The sequence below is a fragment of the Myxocyprinus asiaticus genome, chromosome 30 (genome assembly GCF_019703515.2).
Source record: "Myxocyprinus asiaticus isolate MX2 ecotype Aquarium Trade chromosome 30, UBuf_Myxa_2, whole genome shotgun sequence".
Classification (NCBI taxonomy): domain Eukaryota; kingdom Metazoa; phylum Chordata; class Actinopteri; order Cypriniformes; family Catostomidae; genus Myxocyprinus; species Myxocyprinus asiaticus.
Genome location: NC_059373.1, coordinates 13,479,729 through 13,506,961, shown reverse-complemented (window position 1 = coordinate 13,506,961; position 27,233 = coordinate 13,479,729). Strand labels below are relative to the sequence as shown.

At 40.1% G+C, this 27,233-nt stretch overlaps 2 protein-coding genes across 3 annotated transcripts in view; both read left to right on the top strand.

Moving 5' to 3' along the window:
* The window catches only part of aste1b (asteroid homolog 1b), a 311,837-nt gene that overhangs the window by 69,153 nt on the left and 215,451 nt on the right, over positions 1-27,233 (top strand). The gene's annotated exons all lie outside the window — the stretch shown is intronic.
* Positions 23,453-27,123, top strand: LOC127421586 (TLR4 interactor with leucine rich repeats-like). The gene has a single exon (XM_051664723.1). The coding sequence runs from the start codon at positions 24,292-24,294 to the stop codon at positions 26,626-26,628; it is 2,337 nt and encodes a 778-aa protein (XP_051520683.1). The 5' UTR covers positions 23,453-24,291; the 3' UTR covers positions 26,629-27,123.

The following is a 27,233-nucleotide window of genomic DNA, read 5'->3' as shown; positions in this document are numbered from 1 at the left end:
ACAGTATCTCTTTCAGTCTCTCTCTCTCTCTCTCTCTCTCTCTCTCTCTCACTGTCTGACCATTGTACACACAGACAATCACACATGTATTGGCAAATACATGCATTGAATATAAAAGTGTATACGGCAACTTTGAAAGTACCTTTAGAAAACTTTAAAGAATTTTATGAGATTCAGTGCTTCCTACAGATTTCTGTTTTACCATCGGGGGAGCCCCTGTTGAGCCATATATATTTACAGGATTTACGTTTTGGAATATGATTAGGATTAGGGGTTTGGGTAAGGGTGGGGGTAGGGTTAGGATTAGGTTTAGGGGTAAGGTTAACAGTATAACTACAGATGTATTTAAAGGGTTAGTTCACCCAAAAATAAAAATGGAGTGTGTATTTACACTAAGTGCAAATAGCCCATCTTGTTGGCAGAGGCTATTTACACTAACTCTGCCCACTACTGCTCAGACCAAACTCAAGACAGCCACAATAGATTTATTTGGGGTCAACTGCTGATCAAATGAAGGTGGACATATTTGAATTTTTCGCAATTGGGTAGAGACATTAAACTGGTTAACGGGTTAGACATTTATTGGATTAAGAGATTGATAACTAAGTGACTATTTACACTCCAATAGTCTAGTGGAAACACAGGATTTTACAACAAACTGCTCCCCCATGTGCAGCTGAAGTAGCTCTGGGTGTAACGACGGTACACCCAGAGATGGAGATCCAGGTTTGAATCCCACCCCTTGACATACTTTTACCTATGTCTACTCTTATTATTTCCTATAATACTATTTATAATAATAAATAAAAGAGATTCCTCGCAGTGATTTGGTCACAGCGAAGGTCAGGGAGTTGAGAGAAGGACTTGATCCGGATAAAATTTACCATTGATTTACTGTAGTAATATTGTAGTAACCATGTGTTTTGGTGGAAAATATATAGTTCTGATGTACTAACCATAGTGTTACTACAGTAACATGTTGTTAAATGTAGTTAATAGTAACCATGTTTAATTTTGTGGTTACTATGATCTTACTAGAAAAATACCATGGTGATACTATGGTTACTGTAGTAAAACCATGGTTAATTTTTGTAAGGTAGGGTTATGGGTAGGGGTTGGTGTAGGGTGTCTGTGGGACTCCAAATATACACAATAAAAATGCAGTGATGCCACTATACTGTATTTTTGTATTTAAACAGGGGTGTAAGAGTATCTGCCACTATTTACACTAGAGTGCAAATAGCATCTAACACTATTTGCACTTAGTGCAAAGAAGATGCTTTTTGTTGCTTTTTACACTTTTGTGTAAATAGCATCTATCGCTATAGTGCAAATAGCCTCTGCCAAATAAAAATTCTCTAATCATTTATCCACCCACATGCCATCCCAGATGTGTATGACTTTATTTCTTATGTAGAACACAAAGAAAGATTTTTAGAAGAATATTTCAGCTCTGTAGGTCATTTCAATGCAAGTGAATGGTGGCCAGAACTTTGAAGCTCTAAAAAGCAGATAAAGGCAACATTTAAGTAATCCATTCAACTTCAGTGATTTAATCAATGTCTTCTGAAGTGATCCAGTCGGTTTTGGGTGAGAACAGACCAAAATATAATTCCTTTTTATTGTACATCTCACCATTGCAATGTCTAAGCCTGATCATGATGTCAGGCTCGATTACATATCAGTACATATGGATTGCTTTAATACTTCCTTTATCTGCTTTTTGGAGCTTCAAAGTTTTGGTCACCATTCACTTACATTTTATGGACCTACAAAGCTGAGGTTTTCTTCTAAAAATCTTCGTTTGTGTTCAGCATAAGAAAGAAAGTCATACAAATTAGATGGCATGTGGGTAAGTAAATGATGAGAGAATTTTCATATGTGGGTGAATGCAGGTACTTCAAATGTAAGTACAATGCAATAATACGTATGTACATAATAAGTACATTGTATTAAATACTTAAGTTTATAAAAAAGAAAAAGAAAGAAAATACTGTTGCAAATGTTTTTTAAACTACCGGTACACGTTTTCATATGAACAACCTGTCAGTAATGACACTGAAGTTATAATTACTTTCAGAAATGAAAAAATCAGTCAAAAACAGCTAACCATAACTGCTAGATCAAAACTCGGGTAAAATGTCTTTACAAAACCGTTTATTTTGCTCATTCAGCAGTGGTGCTGTAGATTCAGTAGCAATGTACTGCTTGAACTGCTGGAATGCACATGTATAATTGCTCTTTTACATAGTATATACTGTATATTCAATTGACACTAACCTGATGTTACTCAGACCGCTTGCTTCAACATTTTGTTTAAAAGCATGTTTATAACCCCAAGAAAAGGTGGTTAACTTATTGCTAAATAAGCTTTGCTTATTTATTTATTTTTAGGGCAAATTGGCCAGTTTGGTGGTGCTGGAGGCAATATTATTGAATTATTGTGTTATTTAATTATTTAAAAATGAAATTTTATATGAAGCACTTAAGAAGACAAAATAATACAATTATGGAAAATAGCATTATATTTAATTAAAGACTATGATTGCGATAATCTTTTGTGACTTTTATGATACTCACAGATAATTCTGAAGCATGGAGTTTTAGCATGCTGATTTATATGTGATGTTGTAATAGATTCTGCAAAAGCTCTTTTCTGGGTGGTTTGAAAGGGGGCATCATGGGGTCATCTGAGAGACACATGGAAATCTCCAAGTTTCAGCAGAAGTTTGGAAGAGGGTTGACCAGGACTTCTTCTCTAGTTATAGTTGTAGTTTCAATGCAAACCAGACAGGAGGTTAACCTAAGGAATGCCATCTCAAACAGTCTCTGCTTACAGTGAGATGGTGCAAGGTTCAGTGAGGAATGTCACATGTAATAGTTTCACAACTTTTGTCAGACCTCAGGGGTATGTGTTTGTGAAACGAGGAGTTTCAAAGAGAGTGAGAGAGAGAAAAAGAGAGAGGAAATATCCAGGAATGTGGTTTCCGCTGTATCTGTCAACAGTATGAGCGAGAATCGCCTAGGAAGACTTTATTTAACGAGTGTGTTAGGTTTTCCTGCCCAGCTGCATACTTGGGGGACTCCCTCTCTCCCACAGGGTTTGAAACCACACACACATACTGGCATCCTTTAGCCACATTACCTTCAATAAATATACATGGCACGCAATATGGATAGTTAGATAGATGTGTTTTGTATTATATTACAGAATATTAAATAAAATTTTATTAAATAAAATTGTTGGAAAAAATAAATCCATAAAAAGAACACATAAACCGTGCACACATATTAACAACCATTCAAGTGTTTGGTCAAAAGGAATACATTTACTTTTACTTGAGTGAGAGAGACATGCCAATCTTTCAGTATTGAGGAAACAGGGATCCGAAATAGAAACAAACACATTGAATGATTTTGCTAAATCATTTCACTCTCTGCATGTGACGTACAGGTACATACCTGCATATCCTTAAGAGCAAGAGAATAATAGAAGAATATGTGTGTGAGACTTGCTGCACTGATGGATTCATTGATTTATATTTGGAATATAGAAGAGTAAAGCAACACTATGTCTTCGATATGCTCTGATGCTATCATTTGTATGAAATAATAGTTATCTGTCAGTATATACTGTACCACCAAATACCAACATCGGCCAGCAGATGTAATGGCCTGCATAATGCACTGCTGAAGTAGTAACAGGTGCTCCATTCAATGTTTGCCTCAAGGTGTTTTATTTCATATGGACATCGAAACAAAAAGGTCTGGCTGAAATATGGTTAGTACGTCATGTCTCTCTTTCTGCAGTACCACTCCCTCTCACTGTCTTTTCTCTCTCTTTCTCTTTGAACGTGAGAGAGGAAGAGAGGACAGAGAAAAACAGCCTGTTGGACTGGTAGAGTGGGTCTCCTTATTGAGAAACATCAATTTAGCTCATTGTACAATAAACTTTGTATAAATGTGTGTATGAGCCATACCGGTGAACATTTGCATGTTTGCATGTTCTTCTGCTTGTGATTAAAATGACATAAAGTACAATAAAGTCCTTCATGGTAAAATATATTTACCTACATTGTATGTGAGAGACATACAGTGGCACCAAAGAGTATTTGTACACTTAAAGGGGATAGTTCATCTAAAAATGGAATCCTCACCACTGGGCGAAGTCATCCGAGCCCTTGCAGACATGCAACAGATGCAGCCGTGCATTTTAAGTCTAGGCCTTCAGTGCGATTCATGCCATTAAGAAAACACAGTTTCACAATGAATAAGACGCTATGCCTATCGTACATTGCGTGACAGTCAACTAATAATACCAACTGACATTTTAAAAACACATCCATGCACGAAAGCCAAAACTTGAAATGACACTTAATGCTCAAGCAAGCCTAATTTTCACTGCAGCATGACTGTTTTGTGAAATGAACATCAAAAATCATAATTTTTCATATGAATCTAACAAGGAGGTCTATAATACCTGGAAAAATATATCTAATAATATTTGCGATTTAAATGTTGCTTGCAATAAATTTCATTTCGTCAGGGTACACGGTTATGCTGCATTCCATTCAAGTTGGATGTGGAATATTCCTACTTGATATCTCTGACCATAAATGCATTCCATTCCCCGATATTCAGAACTCCAATGCTCCTGTTAGCTTAGCAGGGGTTTGACTCTCATTAGAGATGTCTCCTAGCAACCCAACTAATAAACAATGCTGCAGCGCTAGCATTTGTGCTTCAGGTGTACGATTATCAAAAGAGATTATAATGTTTTATACACCTGTTTCTGCAGGCATTTGTTAAACAAGCTTTAATATCATGTAATGTAGAAACAAATTCATTTATCGATGTTACTTAATAAAGTGAATGTTTATCACTTTGTATATCTCCCTGAGTGTCAACATGTTTGTGTGACATCATGCCCCTGCATCTCGGTGAAATCGGAGTTGAGAATTTCTGCACGAGCCTACAAGTTGTAATTCTGACTTCAAGATGCATTCCATTGCACTTTTCCTAGTAGGAAGTTGTAAAATCCGACTTTCCAAGTTGAATTGAACACAGCACTACTTTTCAAAACTTGATCCGACACTGAATGCTCAAGCAGCCTAATTTACACTTAGAAAACTCCTGATGTTGCTATAACAACGCAAAAAGCACTTACCAATTTACTTGAAGTGAAAATCAGTCCTCCTTTCCTGTTTAATAAATTAAGCAATCACACAGTCATGCAGAACATCTCATGTTTTTAAATCCATAAGGATCTCTTTCTCAATGGCGACAACAGCAGTGATGACGATCTCGCGCTTTTCACTCTTGAATTACGTACATCACTTAAAGCATGATTGCATCACTCAAGGCCAGCTAGAAGGCCTCCACCGGGACATATCCTAAAGATCACACCAACCAAGAACAAATAAATCAATTTGATTGGCTGATGAATTTGACAATCTGACTTTAGTTGCTCATTCTTTTGCACTGTTGAAGGATTCTGTGGAAATTCTAAAGGCCTGAGGGGGTGGAGCTCAAACTCACGCATTGCTTTGGCTAACGAGCTTGGCTTCAGGCATGCGATTTGTCACACTTTGCTTGTAAGCATCAAGGAATAAATTCTGACTGGATAAACTTTTAGTTTTTCTCTATTTGTTTGTAGATTAATTAAGAGTGGAAAGCGATTAAAAATACATAGGCAAAAAGGTGATTGAGAATGAAAGGATGAAAAATATTTATTTATTTGGCATGTTAGGCCAGCAGAGAAGGCTTTGCTGGCCCTGAGAATTTGCCACTGAACAGATGCAACATCAGGCCCTCCTGGCCCAGGAGCAGTGCCTCCAGGAGCTCCTCCAAGCTCAAATGGAGCATCGGCAGGCCTGGTACCCCAGAAGTCCTCAGCCGCAACCCCGGAGGCAGCAATGACCATGTCCCAGCTCATGTTGACCAAGATGGGTCCTCAAGATGACCCAGAGGCGTTCGTGGAACTCTTTGAACAGACCATGACCGCCTCCAGATGGCTGAAAGCCAAGTGGGTGATTTGGCTGCTTCCGCTGCTGTCTGAGGAAGCCCAGCTCACAGCTCAGCAACTCCCCACAGACATCCAAGTGGAGTATGAGGCCCTGAAGAAAGTGAACTTATAATGGGTTGGCAGCACTCCAGAACAACACCGTCAGCGGTTTCACTCCCTCACGCTCGGCAAGGTCGGCCGCCCATTTGTTTATGCCTAGCTGCTCTGTGATGCCTGCCAGAAGTGGGTCCGGGCCGGGGAGGAGTGCGATGCCAAGGTGGTGATCGATCTGATGGTGTTCGTGCAATTCATCGCTCGTCTGCCAAGGGGAACTGCAGAGTGGGTCCAATGCCATTGCCCAGCATCGCTGGATGACACTGTCCAGCTGGCAGAGGATCAGATGGTGGCCAATCCGGGGGCCGGAGAGCCCTCGTCATTTTATCAATAGGGAATTCTCCCCCTAAATTGCTTCCCAGGTTTCGGGGTTTGCCTATTCCTCCCATTTCCACTGTCCCTTTCCACTCTCACTCCCAGATTGGTGGACCCGCTGCCACGGACACGGGCGTGAAGTCTGGGCCGGTTTGTTGGAGCTGTGGGGAGCCCGGGCATTTCCAGGACCAATGCCCGGTGATGGAGGTGGGGACATTGGTTTAGGTCCCTGACCCACCGCAGGCCGCCCCGATCGAGCTGGGATGAACCGCATACCTGTGAGTATTAAGGGAGGTACATACCAGGCCTTGACCAAGTGAAAGTGATTGATGGTCAACCTCTTCAGCCGGATATTGCACTCTCATATCCGTATTTTTCTGTGATAAATGATCAGTTGTATCGAGTGACGCAGGATGCTTAGACAAAAGAGGATACAACCCAATTGTTGATACCGAAGAGCCGTCAGGAAATGTTATTCCAGACAGCTCATCATAATCCAATGGTGGGTCACTTATGGCAATAAAAAACATGAAACCGTCTAATGGCCCATTTTTATTGGCCGGGCATTTGTGGAGATGTTTGCAGTGTCAGCTGGTGAATCCGCCGGCCACCCCGAGAGCACCTTTGCACCCGCTTTCTTTGATTGAGGCCCCCTTCAAGAGAATTGGCATGGACCTCATAGGGCCATTAGAGCGGACCGCACCCGGACATCACTTTGTGTTGGATCAGGTGGACTAAGCAATGCGATATCCGAAGGCAGTGCCTCTACGCAACATTTCAGCATGTAGTGTTGCAGAGGCGCTCTTCAGAATCATCTCCCGAGTGGTGATTCCTAAATAAATCCTCACTGATCAAGGCACTACTTTCATGTCACGTACACTATACGAACTGTATGAATTATTGGGAATTAAATCGACTCAGATAAGTGTGTGCCACCCACAAATGGACGGCTTGGACAAATGGTTTAATCAAACCCTGAAAATCATGATTCATAAGTTCATGCACGAAGATGCTCGGAATTGGGATAAGTGGCTTGAACCCCTGTTATTTGCAGTTCAAGAGGTCCCGCAAGCCTCCACGGGTTCTCCCCATTTGAATTATTGTATGGGCGTAAGCTTCGCGGTGTCTTAGATGTCGTGAGGGAAAATTGGGAGGAGGGACCTTCAAACAGCAAAAACAAAATTCAATACGTTCTTGACCTGGGAGCAAATCTCCACATTGGGGCAACTATCACAGGAGAATTTGCTACAGGCTCAAGAACGTCAGTCCCGCCTGCATAACAGGGGAGCTCAGCTACGGGAATTTACACAGGGAGATAGAGTCCTTGTATTACTACCCACATCAAGCTCTAAATTACTTGCAAAGTGCAAGTGCCCTTTGAGGTCACACGGCGAGTCAGGGAAGTCCATTATGAGGATAAACGAACGAATGGGGTGGAGCACGGCAAATTTACCACCTCAACCTCTTAAAACCGTGGAGGGAAGTGGTCCCCGTGGCTTTGGCGACGGTGGTACCAGAGAGGGAGGAGCTTGGGCCGGAGACAAACTTAAAAAACAATTGAGGCACCCCGGTCACTTGCGGAAACTTCCTCTCGCCATCACAAATCATGGACGTGGCCAAGTTGCAAAGAGAATTCTCTGACATGTTCTTGCCCCTTCCCGGTCATACGAACCTCATAAAACACCATATCAAAACAACCCCAGGGGTAGGTACGCAGTCATCCCTACCGATTACCCAAAAAAAAAAAAAAAGTGGTTCGGGAAAAATTAAAGGCCATGCTCAATATGGGGGAAATAGAAGAATCCCACAGTGACTGGGCCAGCCCGGTGGTGCTGGTTCCGAAGACCGACAGCTCGGTCCGGTTCTGTGTGGATTATAGAATGGTCAACGCGGTGTCTAAATTTGACACGTATCCAATGCCTCGTATTGGCGAACTGCTCGATCGGTTGGGCGCGGCTTGCTTTTATTCGACACTGGAATTTACAAAGGGTTATTGGCAGATCCCCTTAACACCAATATCCCGTGAGAAGATCCCGTGAGCCTTCTCCACACCATTTGGCTTGCACCAATTCATGACCATTCCGTTCGGTTTGTTTGGGGCCCCGGCTACGTTTCAGCACCTTATGGACCTGCATACGCCACTGCCTATCTGGATGACATCATTATATACAGTAATGATTGGCAGCGGCATATGAAACATCTGAGGGTGATTCTGAGGTCACTACGATGGGTGGGATTCACGGAAAAACCCAAGAAGTGCACAATTGGACGGGTGGAGGTACGGTATCTGAGGTTCCACTTGGGTCACGGGCAGGTACGTCCCCAAATTGATAAGACCGCAGCGGTTGCGGCCTGTCCGAGACCCAAGACCAAAAAGGAGGTGAGAGTTCCTGGGGCTGGCTGGCTATTATAGAAGGTTTCTGCCTAATTATTCAGACGTCACCAGCCCGCTGACTGATCTCACTAAAAAGGGAGCCCCAGAACCGGTCCAGTGGTCAGAGCCATGCCAACAGGCTTTTATACAGGTGAAAGCTGCGATTTGTGGCAGGCCATTGTTACATGCTTCTGATTTTGCTCTCCCTTTTGTTCTACAGACCGACGTGTCAGACTGGGGGTTGGGAGCCGTACTGTCCCAGGTGGTCGAGGGGGAGGAGCACCCGGTGCTGTACATCAGCCGGAAGCTTTTGGCGAGAGAGACGAGGTACAGCACCGCTGAGAAGGAGTGTCTGGCCATCAAGTGGGCAGTCCTCACCCTTTGGTACTACCTCCTGGGACGGGCTTTCACCCTCTGTTCGGACCATGCCCCGCTCCAGTGGCTCCATCACATGAAGGATACCAACACACAGATCACCCGTTGGTATCTGGCTCTTCAGCCTTTTAAGTTCGAGGTGGTCCACAGGCCAGGGGCGCAGATGGCTATTGCGGACTTCCTCTCCAGAAAAGGGGGGGGGGGTATGTGGTGTAGGGGGCGTGGTTGTGAATGGAGAGCGAGATCAGGAGATGAGAATGGTAAGGATCATCATCTGGCAATGATTGTCTCTAACAGCTGTTTGTCATTGCAGTGAGAGTTGGAGACGGATTTAAGAGCGAGCCAGATGCCAGTCAGGGGAGAGAGCAACCACGCGCCCACAGAGACTAGAGTGTTTGAAGAAGTAAAGTTTTCTGTTAAAAATAAAATACCTTGGAACTCGCCGACTCCCGCTTCCTCCTTGCCCCAACCACGAACACTGTGACAGTTGCGTAACAAAATATCAAACCAAGTAGCATTTATTTTAAGAAGTATAGTACGAAGACATGTTTAATGCAAAACATTTCACAAAAAAAAAAATAAATAAATAAAATAATCAAATATAAGACAAAAAGTATTTTGGTGACTTTTTGGTAGTTAATGTGGTGAACAACAACTGTGGTTACTCTGCTGGAACATCTGTGTAGACTTGAGGTTGGTTAAAAATAATTGAAAATGGCTCAGAAAAGTTAGTTCTGAGAGCAGTTCTAACATAATTTGTTCTTAGATGCTACTTGGTTTTATATTTTGTATCTAATGCAATTAATATCATACATCTTTAAAGGTGCACACAGTAACTTTTTGTTTGTGTAATCTTGGACTTACAGTGACACCTAGTGGTGTGGATGCAGCATCATTTAAAATCAATAGTTTTCAATTACAGATGCCATTGTAGAAATTCAATATTAACAATCAGCCATGATTAATTTAATCCAAGAGTGAAAGTGTCCAATAACAAGATGGTTACTGAGATTAAGCAAGTAGTATTCAACTGGTCATGTGATTGAAAAATGGCAACCCCCATGAGGGTGCCACTGCCCCATGTAGAATAAAACAGCTTTTATAAGGTTTCTGAAATGAGTCCTCATCTCACATGAGTGATCATGATTTTATACACATTTTTAAAAATTACAGTTAATTTCTTTAGGTGTAAATCTTTTTTAATTGGGAAAAAGTTACTGAGTGCACCTTTAACTGCAGCAGTGTAACTCCATGTGCATGACAATACTTGTGTTTGCTGCCTCACGGAAATGGGAACCTAACCGAGCAGAGCTTATACTGTATACAGACAGTGACAGTTTGATTAATTTTGTTTCACTTTAATGTGAGATTTTATCATTTGGAGATCTATGTATTGTGCTTTTAAGGCTCAGAGCTCACTGTGCACTTTATTTGAGTGGTGTTTGAGAAATAATAAATGAGTAATTGAGCGTGAAATCATGAATGCCAAGTAGACTGCTGATGTCAAGATTTATAGTGAAAAGTACTTATATTTTAGTCTATTCTCACACAAAACCGAATGGATCACTTCAGAAGACATGGATTAAACAACTGAAGTATTATGGATTACTTTAATGCTACCTTTATGTGCTTTAGAGCTGGAAAATTTGGTTATGATTCACTTGCATTGTATGGGCAAACAGACTTCATATCTCCTTTAAAATATCTTCGTCTGTGATCCACGGAAGAAAGAAATTCATACGCGTTTGAGACGAGATACAGTTGAGTAAATGATGAGAGAATTATCATTTTTGGGTTACCTATCCCTTTAGTTCTCAAAAGTGTCCAAATACTTTTTGGGGCCACTGTACATAAGAAAGAGAATGAATAGCAGACAGAGTGGAGGTCATGTGATGCCATGCAAGAAGCAGACGTGTGAGCGACGAGCTCTGCGCACTTTGCTAAATTTTTAATTATTTTCATGTTATAATCCACCCAGTTACACATTTGATCTTTGAGGCAAAACATGGCAAAGAAGTCGAAATCCTCGGGCTCTGGAGACTTTAAAAGACACTTACGTGTTCAGGATGAAAGCCCCGACAGGCCTATAGACCGGGGACTCGATTTGGATGGCGCGACAGGAGAGGAGATCCAGCGTCAGTTGTCCAACATGTCGGTGATGCTGACGAAGGTTCTTGCTGACTTGGAGGATCTTGCTGTAATACGTCGATCGATTACGGCGATGGAAATAAAATTCTCTGAGTTAGTTACAAGAGTGACTGATGTTGAGAGACGAATCAATTGTCTGGAGTCTTCGGAGAGGGGATTTACCGCTAATCCACCGCGACCATAGTTTATTTGGAACATCTCCTTGAAAAGCTTGAAAATCTTGAGAATAGAAGCTGCAGGAATAATGTTTGAATTGTTGAAATTCCTGAGCATGAGGAGGGCAGAGATATGGTGAAATTCCTAGCTGAGCTTTTCCTGAGTCTGCTCGACATAACAGGCCATAAATTGGAAATCGAGCGAGCTCACAGAGTCCCAGTTCACAGATTTGCTGAGGGAGAAAGGCCCCGATCAATCCTGGCCAAATTTCTGAGATCATCCGATAAAGATCTTGTGTTGCACCAGGCGAGGAGCAAAGGGAAGCTTTCTTGGAAGAACCATAATATTTTCTTTTTCCCGGACTTTGCAAGTTCGACAAGAGAGAAACATGATCGGTTCAAAGAATGTAAGAAACTCTTACATCAGCGAAAGATCACTTTTGCTCTGATGTTTCCGGCCAAACTGAGAATAGAAACAAAGGACAGGCACAAAGTATTTAAATGTCCCAATCAGGCAATGTCTTTTATAGAATCAATGGGTGAGTAAACCATTGGGTGTTTCTCATGTGAGCGGGTCGACTCGCTGTATTTACTCTGGCTTTTGAGGAAGCTGGGCGTCATTTTGGTTTCTTTTTTCTTTTGCGTTGGCTCCGCCGAGTGGCTGGAGTTTGTTTTGTTTTGTGGATTAACACTTTTCCTTAAAGAAACTTTTGCATTGACGGAAGATTACTTTTGCATTGTAGTTCCTGGCCAGTTTGAGAGTGGACACTACGGATGACCGCAAATATCTACATGCTCACACAAAGGATGTCTTTTATAAAGTTGACGGATTGAGTAAGTCATGGTATATACTTTTATGCGGCCTCCAAGTGAATTGGCTCGACCATCCGGGGAACCGGGATGCCGGTTTTGTTTCTTTTTGTATTGGTTCCTCCTAGCAACTGGAGCTTGTTCTGTTGAATAACACTCCTTTGGAACAGCTGTGGATTAATCTGTTCGTTCTTCATGCTTATTCCTCCTGCTGGCTGGAGTTTGTTTTGTTGAGTATTTTTACGGGACATTGGAATGATTACGTCATCCGCTGAACTCATAACAGCTGGCTCACTGAATATTCGTTTGTCTGTCCGAGGAATCTGAACGGTTTTATATCAGCTGGAATTTGTTTTGTGGAAGATCACACCTTTGAGACAGTTCTGTGAATGAATCTACACATTCTTTGTGTTTATTCTTCTATTGGCTGGGGTTTATTTTACAAAGTATTTTCTGTTATTTAATTTTGCCTCACAAATTTGTGAGGCAATACTGAGCAATCCGATGGCAAAGTTGTTGTGGGCGTTCATGGACCTTTTGAGTTTAGAGGGATTGTCGCCGGTTGGCGCTTTCATGTGTGGGGTTAATGTGCACGATTTTCTTTTTTCTGTTTGTTTTGTTCGGGGGAAGTTCGGGGTTTGATTGTTTCACTAATGGGGAATGTGGTCTGTATAATTTTGTTTTTGACACACAATTTATTTTTCTACTATATCAAAATGTCAAATGTTAATATGAGTGTACTATCTCTCTCCACATGGAATGTAATGGGGCACCCCATAAAAAGAAGGAAGGTTATTACTTTTCTTAAACGTAAGAAATATGATATAGTGTTTCTTCAAGAAACACATCTCTCCCCGCAGGAAGCTGAAAAATTTGGGAAGATATGGGGTGGACATGTTTCTTTAGTGCTGGCTCAAGTAAGAGCAAGGGAGTCATTATATTGATTAATAAACATTTACAATTCAAATGTCTCAAACAGACTTAAGATAAATTAGGGAAAGTCATTATTGTTTTAGCTGAAATTCAGGGGCAAAGGTTGATTTTGGCTAATATTTACACACCTAACGCTGATGATCAGGGCTTTTTTATAGATTTTATAGAAGGGATGTTGCATGCCTCTGGCACCCCTCATGATGTAATATTGGGAGGAGACTTTAATCTTTTGATGAACTTAGTCCTTGATCACAGTGAAACAAAAGGGTGTAAGCCCCCTAGAGCAACAGTAACACTTCACAGGATGTGTAAAAATATTGGTCTTGCAGATATCTAGCGACTTATGAACACATCTGGTAGGGACTATACATTTTTTTCATCAGTTCATAAGATTTATTCTAGAATAGATTTTTTTTTATTTTTATATCTAAGTCCCTCATTTCATCTGTTGTTGATTGCTCAATTGGAAGTATCTTAGTCTCAGGTCACTCCCTGGTGAGTTTAGAGATGTTGCCACATACAGAGAAAAAGAAATCATATAGTTGGCACTTTAATGTATCCCTTTTGCAAAATTCTGATTTCCAACAAATGTTAAAGACTGAAATCAGTGTTTATATGGAGACCAACTGGTCCTCAGTATCCTCTGTGGGCATGGCTTGGGAGGCACTTAAGGCGGTTCTTAGGGGTTGGATCATACAGTATGCCTCATTCATCAAAAAATCCAAAGCACGAGAACTAGTGGAATTGGAAGAGAATATTAAAAGTGCCGAGGCAGAGCTGAAGTGTCAAATGTCATCTGATGGTCTCAGAGAATTTATCCATTTGAAATACAGATAAAATAATATTTTGTTGCGGAAAGTGGCGTTTTGGTTGTTCAGGGCAAGACAGTCATACTTTGAGTTGGGGGACAAAGCAGGGAAGCTTTTGTCTAGATATATAAAGCAGAGAGAGTCTTTTTCTACCATTCCTTCAGTGAAATCTGCTGGTGGTGAAATATTTACCTCAGCCATTGATATTAACAATGCTTTTAAAGAATTCTATCTTGATCTCTATAGTTCCACATCTTCGTCTACTGATGAAGACATTAGAAACTTTGTGGAACCATTAGAACTCCCTAAATTGAGCAAAAAAATTCTCTTGATTCTGAGATAATCTTGGAGGAGCCTGATGAGGTAATTAAGGCCTTGCCTATAGGCAAGGCTCCAGGGCCAGACGGTTTTGCCGCTGAATTTTTTAGATTTGACAGAATTGGCTCCACTTTTGTTAGAAGTTTATACTGAATCATTAAAGAATGGAAAACTTCCGCCAACCATGACACAAGCCCGGATCAGTCTGATCCTTAAAAAGGACAAAGATCCAAGTGAGTGTAAGAGTTACCATCCAATTTCCCTGATCCAACTAGATGTAAAAATTTTATAAAAAATATTGGCTAACCGATTAAGTAAAGTTATGACATCTCTTATACATATAGATCAGGTGGGGTTTATTTGGGTCCGCAGCTCTTCTGATAACATTAAGCATCTCATCAATATCATGTGGTCAGTGGTGAATGATCAGACTCCGGTCGCTGCCATCTCACTTGACGCCGAAAAGGCATTTGATATGGTAGAATGGGATTATCTTTTTAAGGTTTTGGAAATATACGGGTTCGGGAGTACGTTTATTGGATGGATTAATTTACTTTATAGACACCCAGTAGTGGCGATACAAACAAATGGATTAATTTCAGATTATTTTACTCTGAATAGGGGCACCCGGCATGGTTTCCCTCTTACCCCATTATTGTTCTGTCTTGCCCTGGAAACATTGGCAGCCTTGATAAGAAAGGAGGATGATTTTCCAGGGGTGGTGGCGGGAGGTATGGCGCATAAACTCTTGCTTTACGCAGATGATATTTTATTATTTGTCTCTGACCCCACTAGATCTATGCCTTGCCTCCACAGAATTCTTAATTCCTTTTCTAAGTTTTTAGGATATAGAGTCAATTGGTCTAAATCCGAAGCTTTGGCTCTGACAGCATACTGCCCAGAAACGTCTTTCCAGCAAGGTTAATGTTATTAAAATGAATTGTATTCCAAAATTCAAATACTTGCTGCAGTCTCTCCCTGTAGATGTCCCCCTCTCTTATTTCAAGCAATTTGATAGCATAGCGAAGGCCTTCATTTGGAATGGTAAGCGTCCCAAATTACATTTCAATAAGTTACATAGGCTGATTGACAAAGGTTGTCTAGGCCTACCCAAGATTTTGTTTTATTATTATGCATTCGGTCTCAGACATTTGGCTCATTGGTCGCTTCCACCTGAGAGAGCCCCTCCCTGGTTCTGTATAGAACAGGAAGTTCTTGCCCCTATTTTGCCACTGCAGAGCCTTTCTATCAAATTAATAGGAGAAGCTAAGTTACATCCCGTTATCTCGCACTTGAACTCAGTATGGACAAAAGTGTCCAGACTGTTTAATTCGGACATTTTTTTAAATGTTGCCTCGAGCATATGGCTGAACCCCAAATTATGCATCAACAAGTCCCCTTTTTGCTGGTCAGAGTGGATTGGGAGGGAGGTTACTACACTCGGTGACCTATATGAGAATGGAGTGTTGAGATCCTTTCAAAATTTGGTTCAACTTTCTGGTATTTATAAGTATTTACAGCTGCGCCACCTGCTCTGTACTGTTTTTGGGAGTGGTTTACACACCCCTAAAGCGGCAGATACTCTGTGAGTGGTGATTACTGCTTTTGGAAAAGGTCATGAAGCATCGGTGTATTACTCCCTACTAATTCAGAGTCTGGGGGACGGAACTTCAACTTCTCTAAAGAGATTTTGGGAGAAAGATCTAAATTTGGTATTGGAGGAGGGAGAGTGGGCTGGGATTCTAAAAAACGTCAAATTTGCATCTAGAGACGCAAGGGTTCACCTCATGCAATTTAAGGTCAATTTAAGATTGGACCCCCTCTAGATTGCATAGGCTTGGTCTTAAAGACACACCCACCTGCTGGCGATGTCAATCAGAAGATGGAGACACAACCCATGTCTTTTGGGGATGTGTTAAGATGCAAGAATTTTGGATGAGGATTCAGAGTTTTATGTGCGAGGTTTTGGCCTCTCAGATTTTATTTTGCCCCAGACTCTGTATCTTAGGAGATGAGGCAGTCATTAATTTGGTGAACAAGCACATGAAAAACTGGGTCCTAACTAGTATTATGATCGCCAGACAGATCACTTTGAGGAGTTGGAAGTCGGCTGGAGCGCCCCCGTTTCAGGAGTGGTGTTCAGAGATGGCCAGAGTGGCAGCTCTTGGGGTTGGGGGGGGGGTATCCAGAAGATACCCCCCCTGGGGAGTTTAGACATGTTTGTGAAGAAGTGGGGCAGATATCTGTCTTTTTTGGAGGGCTCTCGGGGAGGGACAGTGGAGAGAGAGGTGTAGGGGTTTTATGTGTGTGATTAGTTTTATTTTATTTTTTTAATTTTATTTGTTTATTTTTGTTGTGTGCCTATGGTTGTGTGACCACTGGAGTGTTGTTGGGGGTCGGGTGGGGGATTGGGGGGTTGGATAGTGGGGGTTGGATATTGATTCTGTATATGTGTGTTCTGCTATTTATATTTAATGGTTGAATCAATAAAAAATGTTAATCGCAAAAAACAAAAAAGAAAAACAATGCATGATATCTGTAGACTACTGTATTTGTATTTGCTAAAGTTTGATGTTGTACTCTAATTTAGCCTAATACCTACTTCAGTAAATGCTGTATTCAGTAACACAAATCTAATCAAAACACATATTGCCCTTATAAACTGCAAACTGTTATGAAAATCTGAATATTGTAATTATTACGTACTACGTTCGATGCTGAAACTTAAATACCTTTTCATAATAATTCTTTAGACAAGTTGAACTTTAGTCATGACGGTGGTGCGCTAATATTCCGCATACAGTACAACAACATGGGCAAGCCTATGTGGGACCCACATTACTTAACCAATATGACACCCGCATAATATGCCCAGTTTCAGCCCATGCCCACTCGGAGCCCATGCAGCCTGGATATAACCCACATGGGGCCCAGATATACATGCTGGCTGGGATTCTGTGACTTTGTTGTGTGTTCACTGTTAAGTGTCAAAATATAGTCATATTTTATATGGCAATGTTAATAAGTAAGATAAATGTGTAAAGGTGTTTGTTGTTTATTTATTTATTGTCATTTCTAAAATGCTTGAGCTTGGGAAATCTATATAAATATTGTCTTGTCAGGATTTTTGGTTTGTTTGTGTTGTTCAAAATTCTGTTCTTCACTGTATGTATAACAAGAATCTTCTCACCCAGAACAGAAGGTTAGCTGTGGTCATACAGTATTATCAAGATCTTACAGTTTGTATAGAGATTTAAAGTTTCATTTTACTTTTGTTGTGATAGTGCAACATCGGCCCATAAAAATCACAGTTCTCTGAAAAAAAAAAAACAACAAAAAAAACAGACAGAGTGAGGGAAGTCTGGAAATACTTTTCACATATTCCTGACGTGCCATAGCTATTGTAAGGCAGCTTAAATTGCTATTTTCGCAACCGAAACTCATAAGCACAGTCTCTCTTGCACAAATGCATAATCACTATGGTTGGAAGCACCACATGAGGCAAGAACATCATCAGCAGCTCTTTATTAACATTATTAGCTTTATTCTTACACAACCTCAAAATGATAATGATGTTGCATACTGTAGTGTCAAAGGTCAGACATGTTATTCTGTCAATATCAGAAAACAACCAGCAGATGGCACTGTTCACATTTACTCAGCAAATCTGGGATTAGCACAAGTAACAACATCTTGAAGATTGTTCTTTTGGAACAACCTTGGATTCTTATCAGCCTTATATAAATAACTTTGTCTTAGTTAGTCTTGCATGGGTGTATGAGTGATTCTGTTATCCAAAAGAGTTAGAGGAGATGAAAGAAGTCGTTTGGTACAGTGCAATGATGTGGAACATCAAACTCACAAGAACTGCTTGCATTCCTCCCTCTCTCTCTCTCTCTCTCTCTTTCTCTGTTCCCCTTCACTTCTTTCTTGGTTTAATTGTTAAAATTTTTTCCAGATGTAACCCCCATTCACTGGTAATACTCAGGAGAACAACTGATCCTTGTCTCCAAACCATCTGTGGCTGACCGGTACAATGTTGTAGGCTCATTTATTCTATGCTTAACAAAAATGACTGTAATTGCGGTAAAGCTTCACACCATTACAGTTGTTTTTAAAGTCATGAAACATAATATTTAATCAAGTGTGTTCCTGCAGTCATGTGTTTTTGTAGTTATTGTTTATGTCGACTGCAACAAAAGAAAATATTTCACTGTCCCTGCAACATCATTTTAGTAATGCTGCCAGCGTTTTGAGGGTTTTTAAAAGAGTACATGCATAGGTGTTTCTTCAACTTTGTTGAAGGGGTTCAACATGTTCCAGGGGTTGATTTTTTATTAAAACAAACAGATTTCAACTCTTATTATTATTATTATTATTATTATTATTATTGTCACATTAGAAATGACTTGGAAACTTTTTACCGGGCCTTCTTCATTTATTTCTGGTACATTTCAAATGACTTTTATGTATAGATTTGACTGTTTTAGTCTTGTCTTAGACATAGACTTTTAGTATTAAACTGAAGACCCATTATAAAAATACATATTGTAACACATTTAAAACTATGATAATCTAAAATTAAAAATAAACATAAACCATTTCAGTATTTTTCAAAAATACTACCTGTCCCACAGTGTTCGGTGTCATTTCTACCACACCAAACAATTTTACCCCTAATATTTTTTTCTTCCAAAAGTTAGAGTACTTGTTTAACATGTCGACAAAATTGTCATTGAAGAGCTGACATGAAGATGAGTTGAGATGAAATATGAGACAAGTGATGTTTAAAGAAAATTCAATGTAAATATAACTTGTGAGCAGAATATGTTTATAAGGCATCTTTTCCGATCAAGCAATAATTTTGCCAAATTATGCGAAAAGTGTAAAAATATTGTTTTAATCGTATGTATTTAGGATGCATAAAATATACACTATGAAATTAGCCTTAGCAAGACAAAGGAGTCTGACATTTTATTTCAAAGACATTAAAGATGTCTTTTCCATCACTGTCATTTCCACCGTGGAAACGCAATACAGAATTTGAGAAAAGAATAACAAAATTGATCAAATCTCCTGTGATGCATGTACTGTATATACACTGCAGGACATTGTTAGTAGACACATTTTTCAAAACTAGTGAGAGTGTAAAAAAAAATTTTTTATTGAGTCTACTTTTTAGAAATCCACTGTGCTGAAAGTGCCCAAAGTTGAAGAAACATCCAGATATTGTATGTGTATAAGCCAACCTTCTGTTTCCGATTTCACTGTGAGATCAGTCTAGTATACAGACTGTTATTTGGGAGTTAATTCTACCTCAATAAATACCATCTGGACTGTAGAGCTGAGTTCAAGTAAGAGGTCAAGTTTCTAGCTGTAACCTCATTTAACATGATACTAAAACATGCAAATGCATATTCACAGAGAGGATTAAAGTGACAAAAGTTTATCCTTGTTTTACTGTTTCAGATGTTCAGTTATATTTTTAAGATTTTGTGCATTTAATAAAACCCAGACACACTTTATGTAAAGGGAAGTGGAGAGTTAATGCCTGTAGAGCAGAACTAGGTTAAAGAACTTAATGACCCAACCAGCTGCTGCTCATGTCAACCCCTCAAATCTCTCTTTCTCTGTTCTTGTTCACTTTTTCACCCACTTCTTTCTCTTGTTCTCACGACATACCGAAACAGAGATATACACAGTTGCAATGGCCCAAAAACCTGCAGACAGACAGAAATGCAAATTAATTTATACACAAATTTTTCACAGACAGAGAGAGTAAAACAAATGCATGCATTCATAAATGTGGTATTGTAAACTTTATGATGGATTGACAGTTTGGAAGCTGCTCATCTCGCATTTTGTTTATTTTAGTGAATGAGGGATGGTGAATGAGTGGTGTGTTTTTATGGCAAGCTGTTGTTCATCAGTAAGGCAACATGTGTTTCCAATAGGCAATCCCCATGCTTTCGCTGAGAGGGTGATCGTTACTAAGAGACGTACCTCCAGAAGAGGGAGAGAGAGACTGAGAAAGAGATGTATTTGTGTGTGTGCACACATATACTGTATGTATGTGGGTCAATGATGTGATGCTCATTTTTTTTTTTTTTTTTTGTCCAGATCTATTTAGTTATTCAAACAAAGCAAAAACAAAACATTTTAAAATGCAATTCACACAGAACAATGACTTGAATACGGCTCTGCTGCATGAACATGTTTTCTGTTACTGAGTTCAAAGTAATTTAGATTTTTTATTTTATTTTTTTATTTTTGTACTTTTGGCCGAACTGACCCTTTAACACGCTGCAGGACTATATGTATCTGCTAACTCGTGAATTTACATATCCTGCATGTCTCATTCCCCATCTGTCTCTTTCTCCCAGTCTCTGTCTCCTTCCTCCTTTTCTTTTTTCTCTCCCTCTTTCTCCCTTCCATTTCTATTATGTTCTCTCCATTTTTTTATGTAGTTTGCTCTCCTCATTTCTCATTTTCCTGCATTAATACTTCAAGGATAGGACCATACGAATTTATTCTCTTTCTCCCATCACTTATCTCTCTCACTACTTCTGAATTGCTCCCTCTTGTCTATTCTATCCAATACATGTGGATTTAAGACAGTCGCATAGTCCTTATTTTGTTTTTTATGTATGTGGTGCAGCTGTGTATAGACACGACAACATTTAAATGGACAAAACATTTTTCTTCATCTCTAGCGTGTGTCAGCCAACAAATTTATATGAGGGCTAGACAGGAAATGACCCTCTGGGGGTGTGGGGGTTCCTTACACACAAACATATGCAAAAACACACTCCCATGTGCAAAGGTATGCAACTGCTTTTTACTACAGCTATTGCATTTTTGTTTCATTCTGTTTATTTATGTTGCTTAAAGGAATATTCTGAGTTCAACACAAGTTAAGCTCATTCAATAGCATTTGTGGCATAATGTTGATTGCCACAAAAAATAGTGAGGCACTTACAGTGGAAGTGAATGGGGGCCAATACGTAAATGTTTAAATACTCACTGTTTTTTTGTTATTAACAATTTTATTGATTCCAAAGGTAAAACATACAAACACATCATAAAAAATGGAATCAATTATTCACATTATCCCCCCCCCCCCCCACACCCAACTAAACTACAAATCCATCTCCAAAGCCACTCCCCGAGAACCCTCCAAAAAAGCCAAATAACCCCATCACTTCCTGATGAACAAATCCCATTTCCCCAGCCTTCTAAAAAACATCTCCTCTAACGCCACCACCTCACCCATCTCCCCGGACCATTCCCTAAAATACTCACTGTTTACAATGTACAGCCACAAGATGTAAACAATATGCATGTTCACATAGAATTAGTGTGATAAAATTGCTTTTTTAGACTTTGTTAAATCCAATTTTTCAACTTTGTCGACATGACGATGTAAAACGGCCCGATGATTTAAACAATGTAACAGCTCAACTAATACACAAGTTTTAACAGAATAATAACATGTCATTTAAGTGCTTTTATAAAATTATAAGCTTCACATATCAGCCTCTATACAATCCAAAAAATTGGCCCCATTCACTTCCATTGTCAGTGCCTCACTGTTACATTGATTTTTGCTTAGGAGGGACATTTCGAAAAAAAAATGTTGCATTTTGCCAAAAATGCTGTCGATTTAGCTTAAATTGTAATAAACCCAGATTATTTCATTAAAAATATACTGTATACGAACCCTTCGCCCCGGACAGCGAGCCACACGTTTACACTATCCTTAATACAGGATTACATTAACTGCGAACTTCTGAAATATATATATATATATATATATATATATATATATATATATATATACACATACATACACTGGCAGCCAGAAGTTTGGAATAATGTACAGATTTTGCTGTTTCGGAAGGAAATTGGTACTTTAGTTCACCAAAGTGGCATTCAACTGATCACAATGTGTAGTCAGGACATTATTTATGTAAAAAACAGCACCATCACTATTTGAAAAAAAATCTAGACAGTTCCAGCAGTCATCACTCCAACACCTTATCTTTGAGTAATCATGATAAATTGCTAATATGGTACTAGAAAATCACTTGCCATTATATCAAACACAGTTGAAAGATATTTGGTTAATTTAATGAAGCTTAACATTGTCTTTGTGTTTGTTTTTGAGCTGCCACAGTATGCAATAGACTGGCATGTCTTAAGGTCAATATTAGGTCAGAAATGGCAAAAAAGAAACAGCATTCTCTAGAAACTGTCAATCAGTCCATCATGGTTTTGAGGAATGAAGGCTATACAAAGCTTGAAATTGCCAAAAAACTGAAGATTTCATACAAAGGTGTACAATACAGTCTTCAAAGACAAAGGACAACTGGTTCTAACAAGGACAGAAAGAGATGTGGAAGGCCACAACTAAACAAGAGGATAAGTACATCAGAGTCTAGTTTGAGAAATAGACACCTCACATGTCCTCAGCTGACAGCTTCATTGAATTCTACCCGCTCAACACCAGTTTCATGTACAACAGTAAAGAGAAGACTCAGGGGTGCAGGCCTTATGGGAAGAACTGCAAAGAAAAAGCCACTTTTGAAACAGAAAAACAAAAAGAAAAGGTTAGAGTGGGCAAAGAAACACAGGCATTGGACAACAGATAATTGGAAAAGAGTGTTATGGATCTTAACCCCATTGAGCTTTTGTGGGATCAGCTAGACTGTAAGGTGCGTGACAAGTGCCCGACAAAACAGCCACATCTATGGCAAGTTCTACAGGAAGCGTGGGGTGAAATGTCACCTGAATATCTGGACAAACTGACAGCTAGAATGCCAAGGATCTGCAAAGCTGTCATTGCTGCACATGGAGGATTTTTTGATGAGAACTCTTTGAAGTAGTTTAAGAATTTCTGAAAAAAAAATTTTCAAATTGTAATAGTAATTTTTCATGTTATTAATGTCCTGACTACATTGTAATCAGTTGAATGCCACTTCGGTGAATAAAAGTACCAATTTCTTTCCATAAGAGCAAAATCTGTACATTATTCCAAACTTTCGTGTGTGTATATAGGCCAACTGTACAGTATATAAATATTTATGACAAGATTCTCTCTGTGCAGTCCAAAAATTCTCTCCATGTCTCGCTTCACTCCTCTTCCACGTTGTCTCTCAGTGTTTTTACCTAAAAGAAAATACAAAACATCTGGACCTTTGGTTGAATGGACGTTATTTACTGTGTTCAAGTTGGATGTAGAACAGTAATGAGAAAAAAAAAAAAAAAAAAACATATTCCACAATAACTTTTCGTTGACAAGGCATTTCTTTGCATACATTTCATTTATAGATTCAATGCTCTTGTAATTGAGTGTAGTCTACCCACGCACCCAAGAGAGCGCGCGCCTCACTTCTTCCCACGACTTGGCACGCGGCCTGAGACAAAAAAATTGGTCTGAAATTCCTTTTCTTTACTTTTCTATTTTTCTCTTCACTGCCGGTGCTTTTTAAACAAGCAGTGGAGTCCCAGATTGATTCCCCGAGGGACCTTCATGGGAAGAAAAGTCTGCTTTTTCTATCATTGAATGTGTGTGCGCGCTTGTCTCGTTCAGTGACTGCACTATCCACATCTGGAGGGGAGTGGGGCGGAGTGATCCGTGCTTGAACTCGGAGATAGGCTATGATGTGTGTGTGCGTGTGTACGTGTGCGTAATCTGCAACAGATGACTTCTTGGGGGATGACAGGCAAATGTTTCCTCGGTTGGAGTCAAAGCAGCTCGCCATGGTTCTGCATGGATAGCTCAATGCAGCTAAAAATGACACCTAAACGCACGCTAAATGTCTTAACTCAGGTGGCATTGGATTCGTAAATTTGTCTGCAGAGGAGGATTTTGGCGAAATTGGGCTGATACAAAGGAATGCATTGAGCTGCTGAACGTTTTGTTTGCGCATCAGAATGGCACATTTGTTGCTCTATAGCTTTCTTTTGTCCTGCGGTGGAGCGCTAATATTCATCGCGCCTGCTTGCGCCATTTGCCCCGAGCGATGCGACTGCCAGCACGCGCAGCACATCCTTTGCTCAAACCGCGGTCTGCGCGCGGTGCCCAAAGCGCCTCAAGTGGAGCGCGCGGGAGACGTGAGAATACTCGGCCTCGCGGGAAACTTCATTCACAACATCAGCGCGTTTGACTTCATGCGCTATGGCAACCTAATGAGGCTCAATCTCCAATTTAACCAAATAAGGAATATACACCCTAAAGCATTCGAGAAACTGTCTAAGCTGGAGGAACTATATCTGGGCAACAACTTGATTTCGACAATACAACCTGGCACTCTGCAGTCGCTGAAAAAACTCACAATATTATATAGTAATAACAACGAAATCAAGGATTTTATTTCCGAATCGTTTAGCAATTTAAATAGTCTAGTCAAGCTAAGACTTGATGGGAATTCTATTGAAGTTTTAAACGAGTCTGTCTTCAAAGGTTTGACGAATTTAATGTTTCTACACTTAGAATCGAACCAACTTTGGTACATTGAACGGAATGCCTTCTCTAGACTCAATAAACTGCAGTTTTTAAATCTATCAAACAATAAACAAACAGAACTGCGTGATATTTTTATGTTTTCTCATCTTAAGTCTCTTGCAACTCTTCTGCTCGCTGGTAACGAAATAAGGCACGTTGGAAACCAAGTATTTCAGAACTTGAAAAAGCTCACAAAACTATCGCTAAGCAGAAACAAAATATCAAAACTGGACAAAAAGGCTCTCCAAGGGCTTTCGCGCGTGAAAGAGTTCACGATTGACAGAAACGAGTTGATAGAGATCCCTGCAGGTCTATTGGACCCTCTCGAGCGTATTGAACACCTTGACTTCAGTGACAATCTCATATCTCGAGTTGACCCTGGTGCTTTCGGTCACCTCTCACATTTGAAAACCTTGAAACTAAAAAACAACCGTCTCACGAATCTGTCCGGTGGCATTTTCGCCACTAACGGCGCTCTATTTCACGTCGACCTGAATGGAAATAACTGGACGTGCGACTGTCGGATGGAGAAGCTGAAAAGCTGGATGACGGAAGCTCATTCTCAGGGAAAGCTGTTGACTGTTTTTGTGCGCTGCCATCACCCCCCAGTTTTGGCGGGAAAATATTTGGACTACGTCAATAACTCTCAGCTGGGTAATCTGAATGGATATTGCGAGTCTGAACCTCTATCTCAAGCAATGGAGAGTCGTGGAGCAGTAATGGAGACACCGGTTCTCAAGGAGGAAAGAGGGAAGAGAGGAGAGAAACATGAAGAAGATGGGATCCAAGGGGATGAAGGCGAGCAAGGGCATGTGACACCTCTAGAGAGAAAGAAGAAGAGGAAACTGGGTAGCACAAGGCCACATCCCACAACTGGGGATTCTGAAAATCTCAGGAAAACAGGGAACATCTCCTCATTGGCAAATAGTACTGATTCTTTGACAACCAAGACCATGGCCTTGACAAGTCATAGCTACCATAACCAAAATGCTGTGACCCACTTTCCCTTAGCTCTGGCCCCACAGGAACAGTTCAACCTGCCCTTACAGGAAAGAGCGAAGCATCATGATTCAAGGATTGTAGTAATCACAGATTCTTGTCAGTTCAACCATTATTCCATCTTGAATGTTAGTGTGGAAGATGTCACTTCCAATACAGCCACAGTTCGCTGGAGCACAGCTCCTGACATTGCACTGATTCATGGGAAAGAACTTCTGTTCCGTGTTTTATTTGACCGGTTTGGGCATGCTTTCCGTTTCCCACGTTATGTTTATACAGATGGATCTGACCAGGCAGTGACCCTCCAAGAGCTCCGCCCAGACTCCACCTATATCACCTGTGTGGAGAGTGTAGTGGGTGGGGTTTTGTGCCAGGTAGCTCCCAGAGATCACTGCACTGGATTTGTTACACTTTTGCCTTCAGTGACAAGTGAGGTCAACCTACAGCTCATCACAGTTGCAGCTCTGGCTGTCAATGCGCTGCTCCTCCTTCTGGTGGGCGGAGTCTGGCTGGGGCGTGTGTTGAAGAGGAGGATCATAAGTAGGAAGTCATCTGCACATGCACATGTGCGTCATATGTACTCTACCAGACACCCGTTTCGTTCAACCATGGCCACAACTTGTGTGTCCTCTGAATTCAGTGGTTACCAGAGTGGCAGACAATTGGCTGAAGAAGGTGACCTCATCCAGTTCCATGGTGACCGTTTCTTTGACAATAGCCCTGCAAGAAGAGATGATGATGTCATAATGGTTAGATACTCAGACTAGATGAGTTGTTTTGTGTGTGCGTGCAAACAATCTACAATGTTTGCTAAATCAGGTCGGCCACCAATGACAAATCACTAGATTATACCATTATTGTCAAAAACATGCACTTTCTTTCTTTCTTTCTTTCTTTCTTTCTTTCTTGTCTATGCATATGCTGCTGGTTGGCAGAATTGCTTGGCTTTGAAATGAATGTATTTCTGTCCTTTTATAGATTATATTACTTATTTTACTCTATACAGATATACTGAAATATTCAGGTCATATATATTACTTGAGTTACGACAAAAGTCCTTTGTTACATTTGATATGTTTCACTTTTACCATTGTTTCCCCTTATTTTGTTCAATAAATAAGTAAACAATAGTCATTGTGCGTACTAATGAAAGTGTATTCTATGTAAGTAATTAAACAAAACTCTCATCTTACAGTAAAAATTATAAAATACCAAATTGTTAGACTCTTCCATCAAATATGCAGCTCTTAAGCATCCTAATATTGCACTTAGGCCTACTAAAAAAAGAAAAAAATTCCTTTGCATCTTACCAGTAGAGAGCGCAATATACTAGTTTTTTTCTTAAATCTGTAACCTAAAATGCAACCTTAAT